General features: G+C 56.8%; 1 protein-coding gene across 1 annotated transcript in view; it reads right to left on the bottom strand.

Annotated features, from left to right (window-relative positions):
* ALK (ALK receptor tyrosine kinase) overlaps positions 1-14,451 on the bottom strand; it is a 641,645-nt gene that overhangs the window by 25,236 nt on the left and 601,958 nt on the right. Inside the window, exons 13-16 of the mRNA XM_045844604.1 lie at positions 8,965-9,115; positions 4,550-4,681; positions 3,689-3,833; positions 1,020-1,202 (exon numbers count right to left, since the gene is read on the bottom strand). Of these exons, the coding sequence (XP_045700560.1) occupies positions 1,020-1,202; positions 3,689-3,833; positions 4,550-4,681; positions 8,965-9,115 (611 nt within the window). The remainder of the gene's footprint in view (positions 1-1,019; positions 1,203-3,688; positions 3,834-4,549; positions 4,682-8,964; positions 9,116-14,451) is intronic.

Raw genomic sequence — 14,451 nt, 5'->3', positions numbered from 1 at the left:
GGGCCCCGTGGGAAGCAGTGCATGTGAACGAGACCTGGAAAAGTTCTAGTCTCCCCAGGCTGGTTAGCCCCCTGGTGCCTCTTCTGGGACTGGCCAGGGCAGTGGCATTGAGGAGCTGCTCCAGTGCCATCAGGTAGGGGCTGGGACATGGGGGAAGGGCCCCTGTGCCTTTAGGCTCCTGTCCCTCCATTCAGCTGGGGCTGGGTTATCTCTGGGCTCCCCCCTCGGGCTCCGCCCACCCACCCAAGGCTTGGAAAAGAGGAGCATCTGGTTAATGCAAGCATCTTTCACAGCGTTAAGCAAAACACAGACCAAACATCACAGTGTGTGCATGCATCGTGTCCTAGTCTGTGGGGACAGTGGAGCCACCATTCCCCCGCCTCTCAGCTTCAGAATGCTCCTGTGCTCTGCTCTAGCTCAGAGGAGACCCGGGGCCAGGGGCCAGGGGCCAGCTGCTTGCTGAAGGGCTGGGCTGGGCTGGGCTGGGCTGCCTGCGGTTGCCCTCCGGAGCAGCGCCCATCGGCACGGTGAGTGGCGTTCTGAAGCTGGTGGGCTGGGGCAGGGAAAGGAAGGGGAGGAGTCCTGGAGGCTGGAAGCCACACACCAGGCCCTTAGGGAGCTGGCTTGGCAGGGACGTGGGCCAGGCCATCCCAAGGGAAGCACGCGGTTGAGAGGCCTGGCCTCAGAGGTTCTCAAGCCAGCACACCCTTAGGGGCGGCTCGGAGAACAGTCCGAGAAGCCGAAGCCCCTGTGTCATTGACTCCGGGGTGATCAAGAACCACGCGGGATCTTGATGCTGTTGCTGGCGAAGCCTGGAGGCAGGATGCTGGCCCGCGAGCGAACACCCTGCCTCCGGCTGGTCCCCGGGCTGGGCGGAAGGCGTGCACAGTCACATCACAGTCCACACGGGGGCGGGGGCGGCCAGGGGAGGGCAGGCGAGGGCGGGAGAGGATGGGGAGGGGAGGTGCCTAGGACTAAGAGGGGAGGGGAGCGACACCTTGAACACAAATCATCTTTACCTATATATCCTCCGCCTCCTCCACCTGAGGAGCACCCCCCTCCACCCCCTCCGAAACCCCCTCTGGTCTCCCACCCCCACTTCTTCATGGCCTGGGGGCAGGAATGTCCTCCGGTGGCACCCTCCAGCAAAGACTTTCCAGACCAGAGCAAGGAAGTGTTATCATTCCAGCCACCTCCACCACCTGCGGGGAGGGGGAGACAGAGGAAACGCCAGTGAGGCTGCTGGCTAGGTCAGGTCAGCCGGGGCATCTGGCAAAGGCAGCTGGACAAGGTGTGCTTTGAGGGGGCCCGGGGGCCCCGTCTTCAGTGGGGCCGGGGAGCTGCGGTCCGTAGCTAGAAGACCAGGAGTGTGGCCTTGGTCCTAGAGAGACCCGCCCTGGCTATGGCCCAGTGTCCCGGTGGGCACACGCCTCGTACAGCTGCTTCCCGTCAGGCCTCTGGCTGGAAAGCCCTGAGAGCGCCTGGCCAGGAACGGGGTCCGTGGGGGACACAGGCAGCACGATGACTCAGCTTGTTCCTCTGACTTCCCTCCGTGTCCCCCAGCTCCCGAAGTGCTGGGCCTTCGCTCCCTCAGCTGCTTCCCATCTCAACAAGCGCCAGGACCCACCAGAACCTGAGCAGCCGACCGCCAAAGCCCTGCCGAGGCCGCTGCAGAGACGCCCCTTGCAGGAATCCTGGGCTAGGCACCAGATAACCCAACGGGCTTTACTGTTTCCCGGGCGAGGACTTCCTCCTCCTGAGCCTGGGACTCGGGGATGGAGGCTCGCCTCAGCGGGTTGACGTTTGGGTCAGAGGAGGCAGTGAGTGAGTGAAACACTTCATTGACTGCACCAAGCGTAGGGCTCACGGGGCATTTGCAGGCAGGGCACACGCTGCAGACAGCCCCACCCTCCGAGGCTTGGCCGCGTCCTGCCTGCTGCTCCTAGGTGCCGTGGTGGCAACGGCAGCCACCAGAGCTGTGCTGCCCAAGGCCTGGGGCAGCTCCGAGCTCTTGCCAAGGATGTGCTATGGACAGCATGGAGGTGGAAGGCCACAGGCTGACCCCAGAAGTCTTTCCTGCTGGCTCCGGAGATTCCAGGGCCTTCTCTCCCCCAGTGCTGTCTCATGTGACATTGCAACCGGCAGCCCACCCCCAACGACCCCAGAGCCCTTCCGGCCTCAGCAGGTGATGGGTGGGGGGCCTGGAGAAACAGCAGTTTGCGGGTCTGCCGGAACTGTAAGGGTTAGTGAACCTGGGAGACTCTTTTGGACCCAGAAGGGGCTGCAGAGGGAGGCTGGGGGGTGGGCATGTGCGGTGGGGGGTGTCGGGGGTATGGGGTGTGGAGAGAGATGACTGTTGTGCTACAAAGAGGGCGCCAGTTTTTGGACAATGAAACCCAGGGCAGGAGCAAGCGTGGGTCTAGCATGGAGACACCCAGGCAAGTTGTGAGGTCCCTTTGTCACCTTTGGAAGTTAGAGGGGTGTTTAGGTTTCAAGGGCTGGTCTGTCTCCTGCCAGCCAGTGGGTGGCTGTTGGGGTCAGGTGGCAGAGGGAAGGCCCCTGCTCCCCAGGGACCTGCAGTGAATTCTGGACATGGGCCGGGCAGAGCCACGAGGCTGGTGAGCACGTCAGGGCAAGCTGGGCCTGACACCCTGTCTGCTGCCTCCCCTGCCCCCCGCCGCCTGCCCTCGCATCGTTTCTGCCCCCCGACTCCACCCGGCAGCCTCCAAGCAAACGTGTGGGGAAGAGAATAATGGACATAAAAATAAATCAACAACTGGTTTTTCTTAAATGGATGGAGTATGAAACAGTTTGGCCATGTTGAGAAAAAAAAACCACCTACTAACTTTCTGTGAGCCCGCTGACCCTCGTAAAACGGGAATAGTAGCACCTTTCTGGAGAACCCTGCAGGGCTGCTTTGAAGAGCACACGTGTAATAGATGTGGGAGTGTTTTTTAATTTATTAAATCGGTACCTCTGCACGGAGCACCATAAATCTTGCTGGGGGTAATTCTTCACTGTCCACCCAGGGACAATCCCTACTTTCTTCTATTCCCAGTCATCTCTTGATTAAAGAGGAAGTCTGAGTGTTTGCTTTAATTAATCTCCAATGATAGATGCCTTCAAAAACCCTCCCGCACGCCGATTGTGGGAAAATTACAAAGACGAAGCGACTTTTCTCTTTAGGGACGGCTGATTTTGGAAGACCGGAGAATGCACGCCCCCTGGGATGCCCGCCCTGGTTTGTGTGGCCGGTTCTCACTAACCAGCCAGGCCGTTTTCCAGACAGAGCTCCCCCAGGGAGGGGCTGCGTGAGCTGGGCCCCCAGGGGCCAGGAGGCAGAACCCTGGGGGTCTGGAGGGCCTGACTCCGCCCAGAGGTCTCCCCTCTGCTCACCTCCAGGTGCATTCGGGGAAACCCAGGGAGGGCTGGCTGGCCACCTGCATGTTTGGGGTGGGTCTCATTTTCTCAGTGACCTTCCCCAAGTCCAACCCTGCCGTCAGCAAGGTGGGCTCTGCGGCCCAAGGATGCTGCCTGCCCTCCCTCCCTTGGCACCGGGACCTGTCTCGGAGCCCCCGGCCTCTCAGGGACCGGTGATTGAGATGCCCGCTGGAGGGCCCTGGCCGAGCAGGTGGCTTGCCAGGTCCAGGAGAATGTTCTGGGAGCGCGCGGGCTCGCACCGTTGTACCTGCGGCTCCGGAGTAGCCGTTGAGTCCCAGAACCGAGGAGTTATTCTCTAGTCTCTCGGGGTGGAACGTGTCCGTCTTGGCCCCGTAGGCCCTGCCGCCACCGCCAGCCGCAATGATCAGGGGCACCGGCACGCCGTCCTTCATCTGCCCGGAGAGATATGTTCAGAGGTTGGCACCCCGAGCTGGGCTTTCACTCTGGGGCCCCCAGTGCCCTGGTTTAAATGTTTAAGGTGTCCAAGTGTTTGTTGGGCAGTGGGTGATGTCTTGCAGGTCCAAGGGCTCTGACCTCGCGCTATGACAGCTCAACAGCTCACCCTCCACCCCCTCCCCTACCCCCAGCTCCTGCTACAGTCGGGGCTCCATCAGAGAGGAAAACCGTGGGCTCAATCTTACAGGCTGCTACACGGCCCCTTTCCTGAAGCTTCACGGAGTGGCCTCAGAGGTTTGGGTGCGGGGGCAGAGCAGGCCCCTTTGCTCTCTCCTTCCTCTCCACTCTCAGGGTCACTGGCTCGGACACCCCCCCCACCCAACCTCAGAGTTAAGCCCTCAGTGTCACTGTCCTGTGGGAGGACCTGGCAGGAAGCCTCCGCCCTTAGCTTCGGGTTTGGCTGCCACAATGCCAGACAAGTTCTCCTCAGGACAGGGAGGGCCAAGGCGTGCGTGTTGGCTCGGGCTGGTAGTGCAGCTGGAGAAGAGCCTGCCCTTTCTTGGACGGATAGGGAACCCTGCATCCCGCTGGGCCTGGGTTTCCCCATCTCCAAGTGGCACTAAGTGGCATTTGGGTGTCAGGGCTGTCGTGAGGCTCCACCCCATGACACTTGGAAGTCACTGCCTTGGGGAGCTGGCACAGTCCGCCTCACCTGGAATACGTAGGTGGCTCCGCCCCCGCCTCCACCCCCTCCTGCCCACTCGTGCACGCTTCTGTTCACACGGATTTCTTCTTCGATCACGTTGTTCTCTCCGATGCAGACTTTCTGGATTAACTGGTTTGTCTGTAGAAACAAAGAAAGCACCTCAGGTTTGTGCCCAAGTTTCTCTACTTCCCAGCACGCAGAGATCTTATATGTTTAAAGATAGGGCCTAGCTCTCAAATAGCTTACAGTTGAGTTGAAGGGACCAAAAAATGTGCCCAGATAACTATCACTCTGGGCAGGGTTAGAGAAGGACTGTGAGAATAGCTTCGTTAGAACATGCATGGGAAGTTGGGGGAGGGAGAGTGAGCCCTTGTTGCCAACTGGTGATCAGGGAAGACTGACTGCAGGAGGTGGCATTTAGGTGGGCTTTGAAGAATAAGGAGATTTAAAGAAAACTTAAGGTACATTATATTAGTTTCAGGTATTCAGCATAGTGATTGGACAGTTATCTTAGGAAGTGATCACCGTGTTAAGTCTAGTAACCATCTGTCACCATACAAGTTGTTATGAAATTTGACTGCATTCCCCATGTTGAATACTGCATCTGACAGAGAGACTTTTACACACAGAGAAGGAAAGTCAGGGCACCTGGGGGGAGAGCAGCATGAACCCAGAAGGTGAGTGGGGTATTTGGGGAAATATGCTAAGGAGTCTTTTTGGCTCAGAAAAGTCCATCTTAGGACAGAGGGGTGGGTGGTTCAGGAGGACTGCAAGGGTCCTCTGGACCCTGAAGAGGGGCCTGAGTGGGGAGATGGGCCTGGAGGGAGTGTGAGTGGGGGTGGGTGGAGGGTATTAAATGGGACAGTGGCAGGGGCCTTGGGGACGATACCAGAGAGAGCTGGATGTCACTCTCTGGGCAGTGGGGGCACCCAGGTGTTTAGGGAAGCTGCGGTTCCAATGTCTCACAGAAAGAGGAACTCTGGTGGGAGGCCAGGCTGGGGCTGTATTCCCAGCTCGTCTTCCCCTAAGCTGTTTCTCCTTTTTGGGCAACTCATTTCTCCAGCTCATGTCCCATTTCTTGCCTCCAGAAACCCCCGGCATGGCCCTGAACAGAGCTCACTATGCCTGCCCTTGAGAATGGCGTGAGCCCTGGGACCAGCGGGACACCCTCAAACAACTGGGGAGGGGGCGCTCGACCCCTCTGACCCACTCGTGTGGAATGGGAACAAAGGAAGACGCCACAGGTTGTGTGGGTGGCAGAGGACGGTGTCTAGGAGAGTGTCTTGCCCGTGTCGGGGACTGAATGAACGGCTGCTGTTTCACTTGGACTCACGTCTGAGCCCGCACACGTGCTGGCGTGAGCCCAGGCCCCTGGGAGTCCCTGGGGGCGGGGGTGCGAATGCGGGTGACACAGATCCCGGCACCCCTGAACGGAGGGGGCGGTGCTTCCAGAGCAGCCGTCCTGGTATCGGCCGCAGCAGCTAAGATGAACTCCTGCAAACGTCGACCCGACCTCGGGGGAGGATGACTTTTCTTTTACTTACTGGAAAAAAGGCCAATAAAACACCGAATTTCTGCGGAATGCTGCTGAGTAACCAGACGGTGGGCGTGGCAATTCATCTTTAGCCACTCCTCGTGCTCGGGCGCTCGGGGGTGCCGGCAATGAGCACTAAAGAGATTTCCAGATCAATAGCCGAGATGCAATTTGTTTTATGGCATTTTGGATTTAATGATGGAACTAATTTGATATTTTTTAGAGCAGATTTGGTGTGGGTGGAAGGCTGTGGATCGTAATTGTGGAAAGCCGACACTTCTACTGATGTGCAGTGCAGACCGGGGCTGGGGGTGGGGTGGGGTGCGGCGGGGTGGTGGGGGGCGCTGCTGGAAGGGGGCCCTGCTCACTGCTGTCTGAGGGGGCGTGAGGTGCAGGAGGCGTGCTGGCCCGAGCCCCGGGCCAGGGGACGGAAATGTGGAGCACTGTCAGCTGGGCGGAGTGGAGCGCAGAGTACAGCTCCGTCTGGCTGATTGGCAGGCTCCGCCAGCGATTTGTTGAGCCGCACGGGCCCAGGCCCCTCCTCTCTGGACCCGCATCCCCCTCGCAGATCAGGGGGTGACCACTCCGAACCAGTGGTGCCAGGGCGGCCCATCCCTTCGAGCCCTGCTCCCTGACTTCCTCTCCTCTGCCACCAGCACTGGGGGCTCTGCCCTGGGGACGCCTCTCCCCGTGAACAGCATCTGCAGGCGGCTGGAGACTGCAGCCCTTGGGCTGGACAACGGCCTTTGTGTAACTAGAGCCCAGACCCCTGCTCACCTCCTGCAGCCCCCGCCAGGGTGTCTCGTTTAAACTGGATGGGGGGTGGGAGGATGGGGGAGGGAGATTCTTCCAGTCCACTTCATCTTCTAGAGCTCCCTCTCTAGACACCATTTCGGAAAATTCGAGATTGAGGTAGTGCCTGTAAACAGTCTTTTTTTCTCCTTCTCCCAGTGACTCCTGGGGGTTGGAGGTGGGGAGCAACAGGGAAGACCAACTCCTTGCCCCAAGCCCATGCTATGCCTGGTCTGACCAGCAGAGGGGGCCACCCTCTGTCCCTGACTGAGAATTGACTTCTGAACTCTTGCATCCAAGTTGGAGAGCAATGAGGTTGATTAATGAAATGATAAAGTACAGCAACCCAGAGGAACAAGTAGATTATAATTGAATTTTTTTTAAAAAAGGATGTGGTCCTGTGAAAAGACATAACTGATTACAATCTAATCAAGTAAAAGTTCCTAGCAAAAGTCAATGCAATCTTTCTGCTTAGATGAAAGAATTACATTAGTACTCGATAAATACCTGTGGAAATTACAGCAGCCTGCGATTTAATGGCTTAATATATTATATCAGGTTGAAAAGTCCTGATTATAGTTGCTAAATAAAAGTGAGAGTCCAGCCATTTCTCATTCACAAGGTTGTACCTGCGAAGCCTGCTCCTGTGGCTTTGCTCTAACCCCTGAACACAGCAGAGGCCGGGGAGGCTGTGCCCTGCTTCCAGCCCAGCAGGTAGCACTCAGAAACCCTGGGTTTATTTTGTGGAATTGAACTGCTTTTCCAGTGGCCCTTGCTATCTCATGGATAGCCTGTTCCCCAAGGCTATCCCCAGGTGGATGCTGTGCTTCAGGTGAGGGCGGGGTTTGGCCCCAAGGGAGACACACCCCGCAGGGTGCTGAGCTCCTGCCGGGACAGCCAGCATTACCAGGGCCTGCCTGTCCTGAATGCGGCAAGAAGCAGACAGCTGGGTGCTGGGAGTTTGCACGGCTGCCGCTTGGTTAGTCCTTACTTCTCATCCCCCTGGTAATGTCAGACCACCACCAGCTCTCTTGGCTCCTGCTGCTGGAGCTCCCCCTCTTGTGGCAGCTGGACCCCCGGGGGTGGGGTGCAGAAATCAGAATGACTGGCTGTCTCTGGGGCTGCAGAGAAGGGCCAGCAATTGTGCTGTGTCATGAGTGACTCTGAACAAGTCCCTTCTCCACTGTGGCTTCAGTTTTCTCATTTGCAAAAATGGGACAAGTGGATTGCATGGTCTTCCAGCCCTGATCTGTGCTTTACAGTCTTTACAGTTGTAATCACATGAATAATAAATAATATACAAGTGCATTCCTTTTCTAGCCGTGTCAGACCTTGCTGATTGATAAAGCACCCTCAACTGCAGTGCCCTTGCCAGAAACAACTGCTGCTGTCTGTTGTTTCAGAACGTACCTTTCAGAACGTTTTCTATGCAGTCACGGACAGAGAGGTGCCTAAGAGCTGAACAAGAAATGGGCAAGCTCCTGGCTGGCATAGCTCAGTGGATTGAGCACAGGCTGCAAACCAAAGCATCGCAGGTTCGATTCCCAGTCAGGGCACATGCCTGGGTTGCAGGCCACGGCCCCCAGCAACCGCACATTGATGTTTCTCTCTCTCTCTCTTTCTCCCTCCCTTCCCTCTCTAAAAATAAATAAATAAAATCTTAAAAAAAAGAAAATTGCATTTAAAATAAATTGGTAAGCTCGTATTTGTCTGTTTGTATTAATAAAAAGACAATGGTGCCCTAGTGAGAAAGTCCAGGAAGTAGCTTCAACTCACACTTCTGCTAAGAGGAGCGACCATTTGCTCATTCAAATGCAATTCAGTTCTTCATTTTAAGGGTCGCTTGTGAAACCTGTGCCTCAGCCTTGGTCCCTGGTCCCTGCGGGGCTGTAAAACCCCAGCAGCCACACCACCGGCTTCTCCTGCACCCAGATGGTCCTGCAGAGCAAGGGGCACTTGCAGGCAGGACAGGGGGAGAGTCCTGCCATCTTTGAACGTGAGCTCCAGGAGAGCGTGTTGGGAGTTGGTGCCCTCTGCGGGGCCTTCCAGGGTGCTGGGTGGACACGGAGGAGACTCCCCTGCTCTGGGCACTTACGCTGGGGCAGGCGTCTTCCCCCTGCTGCCCGACCAGGATGTACAGCGTGTCGCCCTTCTCCAGGTTGAAGATGCCCAGCACGGACACGCCGTGGGACCGCGTCATGGAGTTCCTCCCGCCTTTCCCGCCTGCGGCTCCGTAGCCGGAGATGCTGCAATGGGACAGAGCACAGGGGCATCAGCCACGGGATGCGGCCTGACTCCCTTCCCGCCAGCCCCGCAGCTGCCAGTGGGCCGGTGCTCCCCCACGTGGGTCCCCAGGGTTCCCCCCTGCATCAGGCCCCAAGGTCAGCGAGGAAGGCCCCTCTTCCCACAGTCAGGAGAGGACAGCCGAGTCTGGAGAGGGACAGGGAACCGTCTCACTGGCAGAGCCTGGAAGGTAAAGAACTGGTCCAGGGTGAAGAGAGAGTGAGAGGGGGGAGGGGAAGGGCGGGCAGAAAGAGAGAAAGGAGGAGGACAGGGCGAGTCTGTGCTGGTGTAGGGCACTGAGGTGAGTGAGTTCTGAACACTTGGGATCTCCCCATTATGGATTCATCTCTCCGTCCAGAATCAAGGGACCCACGTGACCTTCAACAAGTAACTTAGCATCCCTGCTCCACACCCGTACAATGGGGACAAGAGAATCCACCTTCTAGCCCCTGCGTGTTGCCAGGATTAAAGGAATTGAGACATGCAGTCTTAGAATTGTGCCTGGCACATAATAAGCGCTCAAATGTATTATTATTATTATTATTATTATTATTATTATTATTATTATTATTATTAATCATTCCTATCATTATTATTGGTGGGATTAGCAGGAACGACTTTGCAGACAGTTTCAAAGTCTCCCCACGGGGGTCTAGACACAGGAAGGCCCCGCGTGCAATGACGGAGGACAGCACTGTTGGCGAGCACAGACTGTTTCTCCCCACCCCGCCAGTACCCCCTTCTGGAGCGAGCTGCGTGCAGACCACAAACAGCCGATCCTGACAGAAAGAAAAACAGTGTGGGGATGTGAGACTATTTCCACTGCCTCTTGGGTTGCCGAGGTACAGTCAAGCAAGAATGGGGAAGAAATGGCTCAGCTGGTGAACCAAGAGGGGCATGTCTTACAGGCAGCTAGCCTACCAGGTACAAACGCCTCCCCAGAGACCGGCTGCAGGGGGCGGGGCCTGGAGGTTTTTGTGTCCGCCCTACTCAGATGCAGGGGGTCCTTTAGGAAAAGCCCCCAGGAGGAGAGGCGAGGCGGTTCAGCTCATGTGAAAACACAGTGGCTTCTCCTGATAGGATTCCAGGAACTTCCCCACGTTCCACAAGTGTGAGGCACCTCCTGGGGCCTCCCTAAGGCGGAGCTCAGGCCTGTTCTGCAGAGACATGCCTGGAGGGCTGACTGGTGGCTGGTGTGGCCGGTGAGGAACAGGGGCCTCCACGGAGTGTGGAGGAGAGCCTGGCGCCCGTCGCCCTGGCTGTGGCCGGGCACTGCCTGGAGCCCACCGTGAGCCCGTGTGGCATGGTGTCCTGGGCACAAGAGGACCTGAGACCGGCTCCAGACCGTCAGACGCTTGCAATAAAATGGGGACGTGATCAGAGTTAGGAAAAGAGAGACCTCACCATCAGGGTGGTTACACTGCGGGGACAAGGTGAAGGGAGCCAAGGGCTCTGGGGTCCCCTCGCTAGAACGGGCCATTTCCTAGCTGTGTGCCCTCCCAAAATCCCAACCTTTTCCCTGATCAAGTGGGAGCCATATCTTACTTTTAAATCACAGGCTAGTGCGGGTCAGCATCAAAAGAAGACAATGGGGTGAAAACTAGGAGAAAGGGGGAATTCTGCACAAAATCAGGGCCGTCTGGTGCTCAGGGTCCAGGAGGGAGACTGACGCCCGAGGCAGGCACCGAGGTCTCGGCTGGTTGCAGGGCGTGTGGGGTGGGGGTGGCGGGCAGGTAGGACTCCCAGACCAGCAGAGGGCTGGAGCGTAGGAGTCAGGCTTGTGTGAATGGAGGTGAAGAGGCAGGAACGGGTGACTGCAGCAGGAGGCTGCGGGTGGTGGGGTCAGGGCTTCGGGGCTGCAGAGAGTGGTAGGGGCCAGGGCCTGCTGGTCCCAGGAGTAGATATGTATGTCGCCCTCCAATAACCATGAACAGTAGCTGTTAGTAATCTCATCTGACAGATGAAGGCACCGAGGCTCAGAGGGATGAAGTAACTCATCTGAGGCCACACACCTGGCGAAGCCCGGTCCACGCCCCCACGTCTCCCATAATGGAGGCCATTTCCTTCCTGATGCGCTGCCACAAGGCTTCTGCATGCATGGCCAGGGCGGTGTGAGAAGAACCCTCGCTTCTGACCCATTAGGAACAACGGAGAAGGTGATAAGGACAATGAACAAACTGAGGGGAAAGGAAGGCTTTTTAGTGGAAGGAAGGCACAGAGCACTATTTAGCTCAGAGAAGGGAAGCCTGGGGCAGGGGCCGGAGCGGGTGCTGGGGGTGGTGCTGCTGGTGGTGCTGCTGGTGTGGGGGGGGCAGGGTCCAGAGACGCTCTGCAGAGCTGAGAGATGAGCAGTGCGGGCGGCCTGCCTCTGTCCTGGTGCTCTGTCCTGTCGCACTGGGAAGTGTTTCATTCGCCCCAAGGGGTGGTCTGCGTGGAAAATGGTGCCTGAGACGGAGCCCTGGTCCTGCCCACTCCTGCTTACGGCTGAGAGGTAAGCTGTACACTTCTCATCATTTTCTGCATCATTTACATAGTCATTTGCATCAATCTGCATGCATTATGAATCAATCTGAAATCTTTCACGTGTTTAAATTTAGCCAAATTATTATATTTTATAAGTTGTTTGTTCCTGTCACTTTCCCCGCTCACTAAGCCATCTTTTTTTTTTTTCTGTCATCTCCCAGCAAGTTCAAAAGCTGCCTCACCTGGGTCTGGACTGAGTTCTTGGCGACGAGATGGGATAGAAAGAGCCGTGAGCTCTGCTCTGCTGGCTGTGTGACTTGGGGCAACTTGGTTAACCTCTCTGAGCCTCAGCTTTCCCTCCCAAGGAGAAAAGGAAGGTCAAGGGCTCCTGCCCTCATGGGGATGAGTAGTGCGTCTGAAAAGACTGCACACCGACGCCAAGGGCAGGGTAGGCAGAGTCCAAAGCAGGCAGAGAACCTGATGACCGGGAGCCGACAACCAGATTTTACTTTCTTGTCTGATGGCCTCAGCCCCACAGTGTTTACCTGGGTTATGGACTCACTTAAAGTCCCGGGGAGCAGACAACTCCCTGTCTGGACTAGTTGTTGTGGCCCTGGGAAGCAGTGCCTCCCTTGCCAGCCCTCTGAGGGCTGAAATCCCACCACTGAGCTTCACTCCTTTGGAAGCTTCTAGCTGCTGTTGCAAGGCTGGTCTCTGGAGCAGGATGTATCCTAGTGAAGACAGCATGGACCGGAATGCAGACAGACCTGGATGTTGCTGTTGCTCAGGGCCAAGACCGAGGTGGGGCAAGAGAGGCGCCCTCCCCGCTGGGTCCCAACCCTGCACTCAAGTGACCCTCTGGGAGCAACGCCTCCTTAAATGTTGTGTCCAAGGCACCTTGCTTCCCTCCCCTGGCCCTGGCTCTGCCAGGGTTACTAGCTGTGTGACTTTGGGTAGGTTACTCACCCTCTCTGAGCTCCAGTTTCCCCATCGATGTAAGGGAGATATTAATAACTACCTTGAAGCACTGTTGTGAGAGTTAAATGCGACAGTGCCTGCAAGGGACCTCATTCAGTGCCTGAAAAGTAGCCAGTGAGCAATGAACAGCAGCTTCTGTTGGGACACTGGGACACCCCTGTGGCTGAGCCTGGCCACTCCTCTCCAGGGAGTGACTTCTGGGAGGCAGGAGGGTCACTGACCCCTGATTCCTGGAGAGCAATGGGCAGAGCAGGGTGTGGCTGAGGGAGCCTGGGGTCAAGGCTGCCCAGTGTCCCCCTGGCCGCACCTCTGTAGACAGCCAGTGGGACACGGGCCAGCCTTGGCACGTCCGAAGACCCCAGAGGAATCTCTGAAGCTTTCTCCCATCCCTTGTAAACAATTTAGTTTTTGACGGCTGACGAATGACAAATTAATTTGCCTGCCACTCAAGTGGGGAGTATGACTCGCAGTCATTCCACGTTACTGGAAATTACAAGACGCTGTTGTCAATGCGCTGGCCCCGTAGTTTTGTTTGTTTGCTTTTCCTCGTCTACGTCCAGGGCCCCTGGTCAAAGTGGATGTTTATTGGGTTTGCGTTTGGTATTATTGACTGCAAGCTACTGTTACGTGCCGTTATTGAGTTGTGAATCTTTCTTAAATAAAGAATTAGCAGCAAATCATAGTGGCTGCGTGCTGGATCCTGAGATGAGGAGGGCACAGCTGGTGTGCGGGCAGGTGGCTGCGCGGGCATCATACCTCAAGGGGAAACTGGGGGTGTGGCGGGGGCAAGGAGTGAGTGGGCCCTGCTTGGAGAAGCAGGAAGCACCTCATGTCTCCCCAGCATCCCACGCTGGACTCTGCCTCGAATTCCCAGTGGGACCTTGGGCGAGTCCCTTTCCCTCTTCAGAGGCTTGGTTCCACCTTCGTGAAGTCAGGACAGAAAGACCTGCCCCGCCTATGCTGGCCTACAGGGCTACTGTGCGCACAGGAGAGTGTGAGTGTGTCGGGGCCGGGTCAGTGGGAAGTTCCTGCTCAGACGGAGAGTGGGGTTACCCAGACAAGTCATTTGAGTCATTAGGAGGCACCTTTGGGGTCAGCAGGGGAGGGCCAGTTGTCAAGTTCTGTTCTAGGTTGCACCCCTGCACAAGGGTGCACTTCTTCCTGGAACCCTGCCTGACCGGGGCAGCCCGAGGTACCTGGAAACGTCGGACCTGAAAGAGGTCTCAGTGGCCCCCTCCCTCTGCAGATGGACCACTGTAGAGAGGGGAACGCATACTGTTGAGGTCATATGATGGATGTGGTGAAATCAGACCCAAACTCCATTCTGCCTGCAGCCCATTGATCTGGGCATCATTCCCATTCCCGACTTTTGCTGCTCTGTGCCCTCCATGGCGACGACTAACTGCACCGTCACTCTGACAACTAATCGTGACTTGTGGCTCTCTTCTACAATCGTCTGGGGCTGGACTGACATTGTGGGCTGTTATTTAACTTTTCCACCCTGTGGTCTTTCCACGGAGTGTGAAGCTCCAGAGTCTCAGTCATCTCTCTAAGTCCCACAGCACCTACTCGGTGCCCTGCACACAGTGGGAGCTCGCCCTGCACACAGTAGGAGCCCCACGGCTGTTTGTGGTCCCTGAAGCCAGGTGAGGAAATGGGTGTCAGTGATGGAGAGTGACAGGAGCAGCTGTGGCCAGGTCAGCTGGCAGGATTGTTGGCTCTGGCTGGGATCAGGGGCCTTTTGTACATTATGCCTGATGAACAAGTGGGCCGTGAGAGAACTGCCGTCAGGGGCTGTGGACCGTGCTTGACAAATGTTTTCTAGGAGCTGTGTGTGTGTGCGTGGTGAAGTGGGGAG

Source organism: Phyllostomus hastatus, unplaced genomic scaffold (assembly GCF_019186645.2).
Source record: "Phyllostomus hastatus isolate PE091 unplaced genomic scaffold, TTU_PhHast_1.1 phas_contig_402, whole genome shotgun sequence".
NCBI classification, from domain to species: domain Eukaryota; kingdom Metazoa; phylum Chordata; class Mammalia; order Chiroptera; family Phyllostomidae; genus Phyllostomus; species Phyllostomus hastatus.
The sequence above is the reverse complement of the archived record's forward strand: the minus strand, read 5'-3'. Positions and strand labels throughout refer to the sequence as shown.